This window comes from Acinonyx jubatus, chromosome B4 (genome assembly GCF_027475565.1).
Source record: "Acinonyx jubatus isolate Ajub_Pintada_27869175 chromosome B4, VMU_Ajub_asm_v1.0, whole genome shotgun sequence".
Taxonomy (NCBI): Eukaryota; Metazoa; Chordata; class Mammalia; order Carnivora; family Felidae; genus Acinonyx; species Acinonyx jubatus.
Window position 1 is genome coordinate 24,800,690 of NC_069387.1, and position 16,245 is coordinate 24,816,934.

At 36.3% G+C, this 16,245-nt stretch overlaps 1 protein-coding gene across 1 annotated transcript in view; it reads left to right on the top strand.

Annotated features, from left to right (window-relative positions):
• The window catches only part of RAB18 (RAB18, member RAS oncogene family), a 36,940-nt gene extending 21,829 nt beyond the window's left edge, over positions 1-15,111 (top strand). Inside the window, exons 3-7 of the mRNA XM_015070608.3 lie at positions 3,098-3,159; positions 7,646-7,718; positions 8,922-9,040; positions 9,113-9,179; positions 13,126-15,111. Of these exons, the coding sequence (XP_014926094.2) occupies positions 3,098-3,159; positions 7,646-7,718; positions 8,922-9,040; positions 9,113-9,179; positions 13,126-13,301 (497 nt within the window). The 3' untranslated portion in view covers positions 13,302-15,111. The remainder of the gene's footprint in view (positions 1-3,097; positions 3,160-7,645; positions 7,719-8,921; positions 9,041-9,112; positions 9,180-13,125) is intronic.
• The last annotated feature ends 1,134 nt before the right edge of the window (positions 15,112-16,245 follow it).

Below are 16,245 nucleotides of genomic sequence, written 5' to 3' on the forward strand. Positions count from 1 at the left end.
AAGATTACCTTAAAAAAAACTGAATTAAGTATTTAATTAAAAATGCAAGCCCAAATGAACAACAAGAAAAAAGCCAAAATGGTAGTTCTTCTGTGAATATTATGATTTATAGAAAGAAATATATATTTGGTTCCTGGCACAGAGCTTTTAAAACTCTTTGATTTTCTTAACTGATTGGAGCAGTCTTTGGTTTTTCTTTAAGAAGCCCCTTGCAAGCACAGCTGAGTTTATGTTAATACTGTGACTTCTGGAAAGCCTTTAAGTGTGGAGGCTGGTTGCCTGGAGAGGGAGTTGGGATTTTCAGTCCTACTGTGTTCTTCCCTACCTGAGGGGAGGGGAGAGGGGACTGGAAATTTTATTGTCACTGAAGAGCAATACTGATTTAATCAATTATGCCTAAATAATAAAGCCTTCCTAAAAATGCTAATGAGAATTTTGTATTGGCAAACACATGGGAGTTCTGGGAAGATGGCACACTTAGAGAGGGCATGGGAGCTTTATGCTACTCCCCCTTATTTTGCCTTACTCCTCTCTCCATCTCTTCCATGTGGGTTATATCCTTTTATAATAAAACGACAGTCTAGTAACTAAACTGTTTTCCTGAGTTCTGTGAGCCACAGATTAATCCAATCAAGGGAGGGGATTATGGGATTGTGGGAACCTTTGATTTATAGCCAGATAGTTGGAAGCACAGGTAACAACCTGGATTTGGGATGGCATCTGAAATGGAAGCAGCAGGCTTATAGGACTTAAAAGACTTATAAGGACTTATAGTTAGCCCTTACCCTGTGGGATCTGATGCTATCAGACTGAATTGAATTGTAGGACATTGATGTCCCTGCAGAGTCAGAGAATTACTTGTAGGAAAAACCCTCACAATATCTGGTCATAGACATGTTCATTGTTGTAATAGAGTAGAGGAGAAACACAGGAGTGTTTTTTGCCTAGACATTCTGCTTTTGGTGTCAGCTTTTTGTCATCCACATGAGGAAGTTGAAAAGATAATTTAATCAAATCTAGTAAGAAGCTGGCAAAATCACATTTATTAAAAAGATTCTCACTATGGCCACCAGTGAAAGCAAATTAAGAGCCACTTGTAAAACAGAACCACCAGACTTGGTGAAGAAGCAAGCAGTTTGAGCATATGAAAGCTAAAGAGCTCAGTATCTGAGTATGAGATTCCGCAGAGGAACCAAGGAAGGATGAAATGGGGACTTGAAGGGTCTGGGTCCAGATGAGGTACCCTTTCAGGCTACCTGTGTGGGCATTGTTTCCTAAGGATGTTATCTGTGACTTTCACATTTAATATCTCAGAAAAGTAACTTTGAGACTGTTATTAACACATAAATTATACATATGACAGAGACTGTCATTAGATTGTCAGTTAACATGAAAAACAGGAAACTGTAAAAGAGAAAGAGGAGATTGGGAAAGGGAAGGTAAACAAACATTCTGCAACAGCGAGTTTCTTTTCTTGGGTAGATTAATTAGCCAGTAGCTAGCAAAAAGGCCAGTCTGCCCTTGAACATGTTGTCTGGAGTAATTAGGGGAGAAAAACGTTCTTTATTCTCTGAAAAACTGTGAGAATTTAGCTGTAGAATATATATGACAGGTTGTCTCTCTGTAATGTCTACCAGTGGCCTTAATTTATTTTAGTACCTGCACCAAGTCAGAGCCATTTCCCTCATTTGAGTTTTCTCAGGTTTTGTTTTTAAAGCAATATGAATAAAATGGAAATAATTTTATATATTTTTTCATAAATGGCATAGTATAATACTTCTTTATCTAGAAACATGGTGAATACAAGATTTTTTTAATATGAGATTTTTTGTCTGTTTAACTGCAAAGAAACTTCACACTTCAGTTTTTCCTTGGGCTGTAATTGTCACTGTCCTTTAATTGCCCATGATTCTAGGTTTGGCTTTATCAGCAACTTTATCACCCGAGCCCAAAACACCAAACTTTTTTTTTTTTTTTTTTAATCTTTGGTATACAGAAAGAGCTGGTGTAATGCACATTTTGAAGTGTATTTTTATTATCTAATTTGTGTTTGTAGTGGATCACCAGAAATCATCCAGGAATTACTAATATGTCTCCATATTGGTGACAGGTATTCTAGGAAGTAGTATATGAATGAGGGTGCTGTTCATCTTAGTTGTGCTATTCTGAATTAATTGTAACAAGCTAATACGATCTTTTGAAAGTTTCTTTCCAAGCTTCTTGAGCTAATGCTTTCCCTCTGGCCAGTGGGGTAGACTGCACGTTAATTTTGATACTCTTTAAAGACATGTGGGCAGTTACTGTTCATTTAAGCCAGATGGCATGTGTCAACTCCTTTTCCTGGAAAGGGGGAGGGTTTGGGGGGGCGGCTGCTGTGGTAAAACCTTATGTGTCTTTTTATGGAGGTCTTCTCTTTACATAAATTAGTACTTACAGAAGATTTTCATAGCACTTTGAGTACTCCTCTTTGACTTAGGAAGTTTCTTAGCAGATTGGGCCCAGATGTTTTTGTGTGTAAACTCTCCTTTTGCAATTATGCAGTAGCAAGTGATCATCGATAAAGTCATATAGAACGGATACTGTTTTTTTGGATAAAAACAAAACAAAGAATTCATAAGACAAGGAATAGGGGACTTTTTATTATATTTTTACCAAGATGCCTACAGTCAGAATCTGAGTTAGGGGATTGGCTCTTGATAATGCAGTGTAGATGCTTTTGGAGCCCCTTAGAAAATTGCCCTGATCCAGAATCAGCCCAGTAGTCTTCTCTACATTAGTACCATGGATTCCAGGAGTTGGCTTTTATTGTGCATTGTTAATCACCATACTGCATTGAATTTTATTTTTTCATTAAACTTTTAATTTTTTTCAAGCAAGTACAAATAGGTGAGTGTTTGAATTCTGCAAGCATTTAGCATTTGGTTTTCATTTATCCTGATTAAATCCCAAGCTGCTGAACTTGAGTGATACTTTTTTTTAAATTTTCACATCCATGACTCTAAGAATTAGAATTTTCAGCTTTCTGGTTTTCTTGGTAGTTGATTTTTAAAAGTATTATTTTACTGAGATTCTTACTAGTATTTTCATTTTTTTCAAGGTGTTGACTTTAAGGTGAAAACAATTTCAGTGGATGGAAATAAGGCCAAACTTGCAATTTGGGTAAGAGTTTTATTTATTTATTTAAAAAAATTTTTTTTTTTTGGGTAAGAGTTTTAAAAATGTATTTAATATAAGTATTCAACTTCTACTTTTTAAAGAAGCAGAAATTGATGTGTGTAGAGTTCTAGAGGTATATGAACAATTAATATTAAATATCTTTTGGGAAATTTGATATTGATAAAGGGATAAACAATAAATAGTATGGCTTATAATTGGACATGAGATAGATACTTGTTTTACTTAAATTTTTAAAGTATATAATCCCTTAACATTTAAAAGCAGAATAAAGTATAAAAAATCATCTTGTCTGCCAGAGAGAATTATTGTTATTGAATCTGTTTCTTTAAAGTTTTCAGAAGACAATATATAGCCTCAGCTAACACTGAGGCAATTATTTGGGAGAAAGGGATGAAGTGATACTTAGGAAAAAATAATTTTTTCATGTTTGTTAGTATAAATATTTATAAAAACTGAGCTTGCCAACTTTGGATTTATTTTTTAATACTGATTCCTAGTCTTTACTTACTGGCTTCTTTTTATCTGCCCTTGAATCCAAACATTCTGATACATATTGCTTTCCTAACTAGACCTTTTTGTGGTAGTGCTGACCGAACAAAGTAGCATTAACTGTCAAAAACATCCAAGATGCTCAGTGTCTATGTCTGTCTGCCTGTCTTTTCCCTCCTCCTATCCACCTACTACCTACCTATGTATTTACCTACCTACCTATTTCTATCTAAATGATTGCTAATACATATTTAATATACTAAATATATTATACATATAATTTATAAAAATATACTCTTGTGTATCTGATTCCCACATATACTCTAAATATAGAAACCATTTTTATTACATGTGATAATATTAGAACTGGTCAGCAGTCATCACATGAGATGTACTTCAGCATGGTGATTAAATAGTAAATGGACATCAACTACAGATCGAAACAACAAATTTTCATGCATTGTATCATCTGATTCATCTTCCTGGCATTCTCTGAATGGCATATTATTTCTAACACAAGTTTTATCCTAAATAACAACTAACTGTGTGTATCTCATGTTTTCTTGTTAATTTTTTTCTAACATACAGTACTTTACACGATTGGTAGCCTATTTGCCCCCTCCCTGAAATATAATTATGATATCAATCAGAATAGTAATGTCTAACAGAAAACAATTTGGCATATGTTGGACTAAGCCATAGTGAAATATATTGAACAGTTTAATTAAAAATGATGGCTTCAGGGCGCCTGGGTGGCTCAGTCAGTTGGGCATCTGATTTGGCTCCGGTCATGATCTCGCCGTTCATGGGTTCAAGGCCCGCGAGGGGCTCTGCGCTGACAGCTCGGAGCCTGGAGCCTGCTTTGGATTCTGTGTCTCCCTCTCTCTCTGCCCCTCCCCCACTCATGCTCTGTCACTCTCTGTCAAAAATAAATAAACATTAAAAAAAATTAAAAAAAAAAAAAGAATGCTGGCTTCTTTCTGTTCAGAAAAAATATGCTACAAATATTTTTTTCCAGTTTGTCGTTTACCTTCAAATCTTGTTTAGGATGAGTGTGTGGGGGCGGCGTGGGTGATGAGGGGAGAGATGTTCTTGCCAGACCAAGGTGTTAGTACTTATATGGTCAGACCAGTAATTTTTCTTCATGAATCTGGGTGTAGTGTCGTATTTAGGAAGGCCTTCTCACTCATTAAAAGAAATACATGAATCCATTGTTTGCTCTAATTCTTCCGTGGTTTTATTTATATGCATAAAATCAGTTCCCCTCCCATTTGGATGGCCCTCCCAGGATCAGTCAAATAGAATAATCAAGTATAGCCCTGTCGTCATTGCTCCTGAAAGTGCTGCACACACATCATGGCCTACTTGGCACCTCTGATGCTATTTTTCTTTATATGCTGCTCTCGCTGCCACTCCCATATTCTAATACTTTGCCTTTCCAGATCTTCCCTAACCCTTTATCCATTTCTATCTTTAATAATCTCTCCTCTCACATCAGAGAAGAAAACCACAGATAATAAGGTCTGCTTTTCTTCTCTTACAGAGATGTCATTACAGTTATTGCAGATTCCTGTCTTGAAAACAAACACAAGCAAAAATCTTAACTTTTGACTATTTAAACATATATATTTTATAGTTATTATAACTCCTGATCCCATACTATGGCACAGGGGTTTTGCCCAAATTATCATACCTACTTAAACATCTTTATAAGTGAATCTAAAAAAATTAAGACTCTAAACAGCTGGACTAACTTAAATATTTGTGTATTAAGTTGTGCAGTATTTTAACATCAAAACTTTTTTTTTTTTTGGCTCTAGGATTTTATTTTAACTAGAATTGCAGTTGTGATTTTTATTTTGTGTTTCATCAAGGCAGTTATTGAACTTGATCTCAGTGAGGACCAAGGGGGCAAAATTCATAGTCAAATGCTTTCTGCTAGTTCTGGAAATTAATTTATTGCAGCATGCATACGGTTTCATTATGCAAACAGAATTTTTCTCTTATAACAAAAAGTCTTGAGACTAAAATATTTCTTGCATGGTCCTTGCCCTAACCTATGTCAGATTATCCAAATTATAATCTGCTTTAGATAGCAAGTGCACTTCACTTTAATTTAATCTTTGTGTTATAATTTTTTATTATGTATTATTATTTTTATTATTTGTTAACTTGTTTATATTATTGTTTTTGAAAAGTTGACTCAGTCTGCAGATTGAATAATTTTAAATATCAGAGAGGTTTTGTAAGAAACTTTGGAGGAAAGGGAGTTTTTGTAAAGAGAGATCATTTTTGTCTCAAATTTATCTGTTTAGAAAGTTTAATTTTGTTATCTTTTTCACTTCAACATGGCAGGGTTAGGGGCAGTTTCTGTAGTGGTAAGAATCTGGAAGTAAAGACAGTGTACGTTTACGGAAGCTCATCTGGAGGAAGGGAAGAGTAATGGAAATGTAAAGTGGTTTACTTTGAAAGTTATTTTCATCTTAAGTTTCTCTTCTGGGGCTAAAATTACTCATATACTCTCTAGCTATTGCTCTTGTCTTAAAGCAGTCTGTATTTTGACCAGGCAAAGAAAGTAGGTAATTGCTCGTGCCTGTCATTGCTGGTTTAAAATTCCTCTCCAATCTTATAAACCTCTTAGAGGTTATTAACATGTTTTATATCTGAAGGAGCTTCTGCTTGCCCCATAGCTAAGCTCCAATTTACAGCCATGGGACTGGCAGCTAAGGTGATGTTTGATATATGTCTTCACTTTTCTTCAGGTTATTTTATATTAGCAGACTGGAAACTTTTTCTTAAAGGCCAGATAGTAAATATTTAGTCTAATCCTAAAGCAGGCATGTGGCAATGCACAAGCAAATGGGCCTGGCTGTGTTCCAGTAAAACTTTATTTAATAAACAGGTGGTGGGCTGAGGGAGCCATTTGTCAACTGCTGTTTTGAAAAGTCTTAGGTACCTTGAGGCCACAGTCAAAGGTGGTAGAAAAAAGACAGAAGGAACCAGGCCCAGAAGTACAGACTTGTTAGTTTTTTGGTTTTTTTTCTTTCAACAAAAGTTGAGCAACAATCCTATGGCAAGAATTGCTCTAGGCATGGGGGTTAAACTGGTGATTAAGCAGACGAGGTCTCCTTCCTCATGAAACTTAAACTTCCTAGCTAGTGTACATCTTGTTTATCACCCCTGAGATGTGTCAGAAACCATGTGATAACAAGTGGCTTGGTTTTATACATTTTCCTAAAAGAAGATAAATAGAAAACACTTGAAAAGTCCAACCTAAAAATTGCTTACCTAAAATAAGACACTCCTGTAATTCTCTTTTAATTGATTCTATGTTAGAATCACTTGGGAAGATCTTAAAAACTTCAGTCTTACTTTAGACCAATTAAATCGGAACCATTGGGGATTGGACCCAGGCATCAGTATTTTTGATTTCCCAGGAAATTTCATTGTGCATCTCGAGTGGAGAGAACCATGGCTTTCAATGAAATGTGTTTCATGTATGATAAAAGTCTTTTTTTTTTTTAATTTTTAATGTTTTTATTTTTGAGACAGAGAGAGACAGTGTGAGTGGGGGAGGGGCAGAGAGAAAGGGAGACACAGAATCTGAAGCAGGCTCCAGGCTCTGAGCTGTCAGCACAGAGCCTGACGTGGGGCTCGAACTCACGGACCGTGAGATCATGACCCGAGCTGAAGTCAGATGTTTAACCGACTGAGTCAACCCAGGTGCCCCTCATGTGTGATAAAAATCTTTATAAAGAACCTCTTTCCTTAGATGCATTTTTTTCTAGAGATGAGTCAGTATTTATTAGTTTTATTGTATGTAACAATTGTCAGTAAGAATACATCTTTAAATTTCAAGTTTTACATGAGCTTGTGCATAGATATTATTTTTAATAATGCTGTTTGACTTTCTACTCTTAATACATTGAAGATCTGTTATATTTTGTTTTATTTAATAATGACTGATTGTCACTTTTAGGATACTGCTGGTCAAGAGAGGTTCAGAACATTAACTCCCAGCTATTACAGAGGTGCACAAGGTGTTATATTAGGTAAGGCTTTACTTTAAGATACTATTGTTGTTTTATTATTGCAGTTTCTGATTTTCCTTGTCTGTGAGGGTCAGCAAGTTTTTATTTTTCTTCAGGTTTGGGGTACCTTTATGTAACTTGAAGTCATATTAGCTTCATTTAATATTAATGAATATTTAAACTTTCAGAATTTCTTTTCAGTCCTTTGTCTAGCAATTAAAAAATAAAGATCAGACTATTTGGTTTTAAAGCACATGTTGATATGGACATAATTGAGGATTAATCCACATGTAATTGGTCTGTCTTAAGAGTGTCACCAGAAACTGATCTTCAGCCCGCATTGTATTGACATATGCTTTAGTTTATAAAAGAAGATGGCTAGTTTCTTGGTGGAGTCTGTTTTATTAGTCCTAAAAAATATCACAAATCACTTGTCACTGTTGATTCATAATCACACAGAATTTTTAAAAAGTCTTAAAAAGTACTTGTTATTGATAATCCTGGGAAACTTTTTAAAATAAATATTGATCAGTTTTAGGGAGAACATAGCTTGTGAGGTTTTGGTTTTATTTTATTTTATTTTATTTTATTTTATTTTATTTTATTTTATTTTATTTTATTTGGTTAATTTAACAGCAACTCTTATTTTGGTTCAGCATCTTTAAGTTTAGAAGATACTTTAAATTAATAAGCTCTTTATATATTGTAATGCAGTGTGATGTAAAATGAAAGTGATAACAGGGAAACAATCAGGATCCTATCTACTAACTTTAGAAATTTGTTCAAAATTGCAAATTCTGTTCCTTGTGATAAATAAATTAACAGGGCCATAGATGTTTAAAGTCCTCTAAAATGTTTTGGTATTTTGCCACAGATTTGAATCTAAAATGCTTTTTGTTTTTTGGATAAACATCTTCTATTGTTATGAATGGGAACAGCTGTTGTTTTGCTGAAATTAATTTTCAGTTACAGCACAGGATACAATTTCATTTCTCTCAGTGTGTGTTAATAAAATCGAAGTGTGTGTATGTGTATGTATTATTGTTGTTTAATACACTTGTTTCTTCCATCTGAGTTAGTTGGTACCATCTGATGGTTAAGAATTGAAGACTTAAAAACAGACTTGCTTATATAATAACATTGCTCTTAGTCACATATCAGAAATGTAATGTCATTGCTTCTTATTTTAAATGCTTATTTAATGAGTGAGCCTTTTTATTTCAGTTTATGATGTCACAAGAAGAGACACCTTTGTTAAATTGGATAATTGGTTGAATGAATTGGAAACTTACTGCACGAGAAATGACATAGTAAACATGCTAGTTGGAAATAAAATTGATAAGGTAAGAAGTCCGACAGTTGGCATTTTGACTACATTTTAGTAGCTTGTCTTAATCTTTGCATTTATATTTTAGGAAAATCGTGAAGTCGATAGAAATGAAGGCCTAAAATTTGCCCGAAAGCATTCCATGTTATTTATAGGTAGGTGTATGAACATTTATCCTTTCATTATTAATGAGGAATTTTAAAATGAAGTTTCTGCTACATTTTTTCTCTTTATGACTGTCAAATGTATGTACTTAGTTCAGCATTTTCTTGTGCTATAAAATCTAACTACAGAGCCAGTTTCTTTTTTCCTTCTGTATAAAAGATAGGATCACATTATGTAAAGTCATGTAGGACACAGATCAGTTGTCTCCGGGTATAATGGCATTCGGTAAAGCCAGGTGCCCAGTGCCATGGTTGTACCTTGCTGGTGCTTGTGTTGGTGGCAGTGGCACCACCTGGAAATTTGTTAGAAATGCTTCATTTCAGGCCCAGCCCAGCTTTTCTGTATCAGAGACTGCATTTTAACAAGATCTTCATGTCATTTGTATGCAATTGATATTTGAGAAGCTTGGTAGAATGGGGGTTGACAAACTACAGCATGGACCAACTCTGGCCCCACCATTTGTATTGGAACACAGCCATACCTACCCAGTTATCTACATGCTGTCTTTCGCTGCGTTCATGCTTCAAGGCAGGGTTTAATAGTTACAACAGAAACCATATGGCATTCAAAGCCTAAAATATTTACAGCAAAAAGTTTGTTGATCGCCTGTCTGGAAAAGTGGACTGGCTATATCACTGTGGAGGTTTTAACATTTTAGGTTTCCTGGGCCTTGTCACATGTCTGAAACTGGGCCTGGAAGATGTTTATAGACACCCTAGTTGATTCTGTGTGAAGGCAGCTTTAAGAATTACTGATGTAGCTATTCCACTGTGTTAGAACCTTTTAGGAATTAGGAAATGGAAACGAAGAACATCGTATATAGATAGAAGCAGGGTGGTATAAATGGAAGGTAATGGGGAAATTTAGAAAGGAATTGAATACTACCTCTTGTGCTTACTTGCTGGGTGTCCTTCATTTTGATATATTAGTTCAATAAACATTTATTGAACACATATATAACGAGCAAAATGGACAAACTCCCTGCCCTCATGAAGCTTACATTCTAGTAGAGGAAATAGACAAATAAGTAAGCAGCACTATGATGGAAATAAAACATTCTAAGGGGAGGAAGTATGATGGGGGTAGGAGGTAATTAGGGAAAGTTAAACTTTGAGATAGTCCCATTTGAGCAAGAATCCATCATATGAAGACCTAGAGGGAGAACATCTCAGGCTGAGACAATAGCACATATTTCCTGAGGTAGGAACCAGTTTAGGTGTGTAAGGAGCAGGAAGAAAGCTTGTGGGCTGAAGGAATGGTATATGTTGGGGAAAGGATGGTGGTGAAGGGAGATGAGATAGAGGTCATTTGGGCATCATAGGATAAGGTATGGAAGTGGATTTTATTCCAAGTGTGAAAAGCAAGGGAGTAGTGCTGTAATCTGATATTCTTTAAAAAGGCTTGTTTGTATAGAAAATGTTCCATGAGGAACAGAAGCAAGAGGCTCATCATTCTCTTACAATGGCCCAGATGAATAATGCTGTTGACTTTGAATATGGGAGCCGTTGTGGGTCGTGGAAATTTGACAGATCCAGAGGATATTTTGTTGGTAAAGGTGGTAGGCTGTGTAGAAAGATAGATTGGGTCTGGAGGGTAAGGAAAGAGAGCCATGAAGGATAACGTCGAGTCTTTGGCATGAGCAGATAGGTGGATTGTGCTGCCGTTAACCATGTGTGAAAGACTGAGATAAGAACAGGTTTGGGAAAGTGAGTAGGGAATCAAGAAATCTGCGTAGTAGAAGAATGGCCTGTTTTTTCAGATAACTAGTGGACATGCTGGTCATTGGCATTTAGCTGGTGTTTAAAGTCATGGAACTGGAGTGCCTGGGTGGCTGAGTTGGTTGAGCATCCGACTCTTTTGTTTATTTATATTTATTTATTTATTTATTTAGATTTTTTTTAAACGTTTATTTATTTTTGATAGAGACAGAGCACAAGTGGGGGAGGGGCAGAGAGAGGAGACACAGAATCCGAAGCAGGCTCCAGGCTCCGAACTGTCAGCGCAGAGCCCTATGCAGGGCTCGAACTCACAAACCGCGAGATCATGACCTGAGCCTAAGTCAGATGCTTAACTGACTGAGCCACCCAGGCACCCCAAGCATCCGACTCTTGAATTCAGCTCAGGTTATGATCTCACAGTTCGTGAGTTTGAGCCCTGCGTTGGGCTCCGCCTGCTTGGGAATTCTCTCTCCCTTTCTCTCTGCCCCTCCCCTGCTTGTGCGCTCTCTCCCTCTCTCTCTCAAAATAAATAAATAAACTTAAAAACTTAAAAAATAATAAAGTCATGGGATTGTAGTGATCACAGGAAGAACTGGATAGAAAACGGCTGAAAATTGAAGCCTGGGGTACTCCCAGCAGTTAGAGGTCAGCAGAAAGAGGAAGTGTCAGCAAACAGGTTGTGAATGATGTAACCTTGAGAGGAGGAGTGTTCAGCATCCTGAAAGTCAAAAGCAGACAAAGTATTTAGTACAGGAAGAAAGTGATCAGGTGTATCAACTGCAGCAAGATGTCAAGATAAGGATATTCGATCTGACAAGATAGAGTGTTGGTATTTTTTAAAAGTTTCAATGGAGTGGTGAGAACAAAAGCCTAGATAGAGTACAGTTGACCCTTGAACATTGTGGGGTTAGGGATGCCAACCTCCTACGCCGTTGAAACTCTGCATATAACTTTTGACTCCCCCTTAAGTGAACTGCTAATAGCCTGCTGTTGACCTGAATGAAGCCTTCCTGATCGACAGTCAGTTAACACGTAGTTTGTTATGTGTATTACACACTATGTTCTTACAATAAAGTAAGCTAGAGAAAAGAAAATGTTGCTAAGAAAATCATAAGGGAAAATACCTTTACAGTACTATACTGTATTTATAAAACAAAATCCATGTACAAGTGGAGCTGCACAGTTCAAACTTGTGTTGTTCAAGGGTTGACTGTAGTTTGAAAAAAATTGTGAGGTAAGAAAGTGGTAACAGCTTATGTAGGTAACTCCGGATGACGATTTTGCTTTGAAATAGAGTAGAGAAACTGGGTGGCTACTGGAAGGCTTTGTGGGCTGCAGGGCAGGGTGGTTGGTTGCTTGGTCGGTAGTAAGATGGACAGTAATTTTGGTAGGCTTTTAAGCTGACTGATGTGATCCAGTAGTGGGGGTACATGATTTTTCATTGAATGAGAAAGGATGGGATCCCAGGAGCTAGAAAGGGGGTTGCTCCTAGATGGCAGCACAGCATTTCATCCAGTGTAACAAGACTGAAGGCAGAGCTCAAGGCTGCAAATGCAAGCAGGCTCGTTCGTCCCTTAGTGGGATGATCAGTAGCTCCTGTCAGGTTGTTTTTATTTTTCTCAACATAAAGTTATGTGATGAGCTGAAATAGAAGAGTTTTATGATGAAGGAATAAGAGAGTCCAATCAGACAGTAAAAAAGGTAATTACTAGGGAAAGGTAGGCTAAGGGAGCAGGGCTAAATGTGCACATGAGTTTCATGAGCATCAATGTCAAAGGAGACTGGCGTCCATGGTTGTATGTCATTTATCCAACCGCCAATAGCTGCTTGGTTGCAGGCACAGAACAACCGGATGGTTCAACTTGGAGACTAAGTTTCCTTATTCTGAAATGGGAATAGTATCTGCTTTGGGGCTGATTTTAAGAGCTAACTGAAAAATTAAGGAGGAACTTTGGCATCATATATGAGTAGGGTTTTACAATGTACAATTCTGTCACAAAATTTTGGGCTTACATACTACTGTTGTTATGGATAGAATTTAAATAGCTCAACTTTGAGAGTTGGTAAATTCATGAATATTAAACCCGTGGGGAGAAATTGCTCATGACTTGTCTTTTTATATATTGTCGGCTGATATTATGCCATAATAATTTCCCAGAAAAACATAGGAATATGACCAGAAAAGAATATACTATGACATTTTTTTCTCGGATTTCAGAGGCAAGTGCAAAAACCTGTGATGGTGTACAGTGTGCCTTTGAGGAACTTGTTGAAAAGATCATTCAGACGCCTGGACTGTGGGAAAGTGAGAACCAGAATAAAGGAGTCAAACTGATACACAGGGAAGAAGGCCCTGGAGGCGGAGCCTGTGGTGGTTACTGTTCTATGTTATAAACTCTGGGAAACTCCCATCTCTTGCATATTTGATCAGATAGTGACATCTTTCTGTATATAAACTCTTTAACTGCTATTTTAGGGACCTTGCAGTTTGCACATATTTGTTTTGTATCATGGCAGTAAATATTTGCAAGAAATCCCACTCATCGGCTTTCCCAGGTAAAATGTTATGGTAAGCATGCACAGTTTGCAGTCTACAGTTTTTTATGTAACATAAAATAGGTGTACTTTTATAAGTACATTTGATTTTATGATTTACATTTATCATGTGATAAAAAAAAATCCACCTATTTAGTATATGTTGATACAAGGTCTACTTTTGGTCTCCTCTTTGCATAAATACTCCTCTATCAATTACTGAATTAATTGGTGTGTAGAACTCCTAGAACTACTAGGAGATATTCAGGTATCATCAAACCTGGCAAATTTCCTTTCAGGAATAACAAAGAGCATGATTCCACAGCTTTTGTAGGATGTTTGCAGACAGATTCTCTTTTAGTACTAAGCAAAATTCTCTTTAGAGGATGCAGTCCAGGCCAATTTATAATTAAATCTCTGTTTGTTCTGATGATGCTTCTGAAATAGCATTGATATGCTAAGAAGTTTGGTCTTACTTTTACATTTTCTTCAATGAGTAGCTCAGTTGCTTAACTGGAGTTTTAATTCTGTGATATGTACATTGGATTCTGACTCTTTGTGCATCATTTTTAGTTATGTGGTGTTTGGCAAAATGGCAATAAGGTTTTCCCCCATTTTGGTTTCAGAAGGATGAGGATAGTGTGTTTATGTAACTCATGTAGTACTTAACCACTTTTAAAACCAACACCTTTTTCCATAAATGTTGATGGTGTTTGTCCAGGTACCTCAATTGTAGCTCGTGTAATGTTTATGAACATCTGTATCTTACGACTCCCCTAAATGGCTAGTTGATTCAAAAACCTATTTCTGTGTGTTGAGGGTTGGGAAAAAAAAAAAACACTAAATGACCATTTGAGAAAGACCTATTGCTTCCAGATTTTGATGTGTGTGGGAAAATACTGTTGCAATGAAAATCTTGGTAATTTACTGTAACAAGTAGCCAATAGTTTATCAAAACCAACTTGTCCAGACTAATAAATCTTTTCCACAGTATACAGTTTTCTAACCTCTTGCTATTATACATTGCATATTTTTTTTCACTCGTATGTTATTTAACTTACATTGATATCTGCTGTTTTATGCCCCTGAATAAGTTATTTGTCCTTTCAGGCAGGTTACCATGATACCCCCTCAGTAAGATTTCTGATACTAATTTCTGGGTACAAATACTAATTGTATAGAGTTGCAGGTGATACTTTTTGGGGGTCACTTTTGCAATACTCGTGATAGTGGATTTACTTCAAGTTGGGCTCTAAAATGTACATCTTCACGTAAGAGAATCTTACATTCTACTTGGTTCACACTTCTTAGACTACATTACATGTGATTAAAGGTTTTATACGTTATATATGTATTTACTAAATATAAAACATTTACTCCTTTACTGTTGGAGAAAGGTAGCTAACACGTACTTATGATTTATTTGTGTCACATTACAGCTGTAGATTTGTGTATTTATGTAGTGTTTGTATTGACAAGACATTCATTTCTTTGTGCTTTTTGCTCTTTGAGCTATATAATAATCTTTTTGTGTATTGGATTGTCCTGTTGATTTGGTCAAAATTTGGATACATATGAGTCACTTACTTTTAAACACTAATTTTGTTTGATAGAACTATATTGTAACCTTTTGTAGTTTTTGAAATAAATATAGCCTGCTTTCCCTAGATGCATTTGCGAAGGAAGTATTGTACATCTCCCTGTTACTTTCATTGGCTGAGGAACATCTGAATGTAGTCTGACTCAGATTCTATTCTGTCATATGGCTTTCACTTTACTATTTTGTTGCAAGCTTATTGTTTCATAGTGGAGGCTTTCTTTTTCTTTTTTTCCAGTGTTTATTTATTTTCAGAGTGAGCGAGTGGGGAGGGGCATAGAGAGAGAGAGGGAGAGGGAGAAAAAAGAATCCTAAACAGCCTCTGTGCTGTCAGTGCAGAGTCGGATGCAGGGCTTGATCTCAGAGCTGTGAGATCATGAGCTGAAACCGAGAGTCAAATGCTTAACTGACTGAGCCACCTAGGCGCCCCAGTGGTGGAGATTTTCTAAGTGAAGTAGTTATAGCATCTAAAATTGGCCACTTAAATAGCTGAGGATTCTGTCAGTTCTTCATTTTCACATCATTGGAAGTAGTTTAGAAGTGCCTTTTGCAGATGATGCAAATTAGAACAGTTGGAATACAGTGTTTGGGATTCTAGGAGTGCTGACACAGATCTAAGCAAATAAATAAATATTTAATTTATGTTGAGAATAATAGTTAACATTTACTGAAAGCTTCCTTGGTGCAAGGTGCTGTTCTTAGTGCTGGATTAATTCCTTAAGCCTCACAGCAACCTTAAGAGATTGGTTGGTACACCTGTTATGCCCATTTAAAAAATGAGGATAGTGAAACCTAGATATGTTAGGTAACTCCCCAAAGATCACATAGCTTAATCAGTGATGGAGCTGGATTCCAGTGAAGGCATTTTTTATATGTCTATACTCCTAACCACTGTTCCTTTTGTGTGGCTGTTTACTAGCTTTTTGTTTTAACACAGCAGGGTTAAAGGAGTTCCCCTATTTTTTAAAAATCATTCTTTTGTTATTTACTTTTAAAATCTGAACTACTTCTATTAAGTAAATTCCATTGGTATAAACTAACCAGGTAAGTCATTTGACCTAAAAGTTAAGGTAGGAGAGTGGGTAGTCTTTTAGTTCTTTGGCCTTCTCAGGATTGAATGAAAATCCCTGGTTTAGGAAAGATACAAAGGCAGGGGACATGTGGGACCTTAACTTTTTAATTGGCCCTGAGAAAAGAAATTAAATC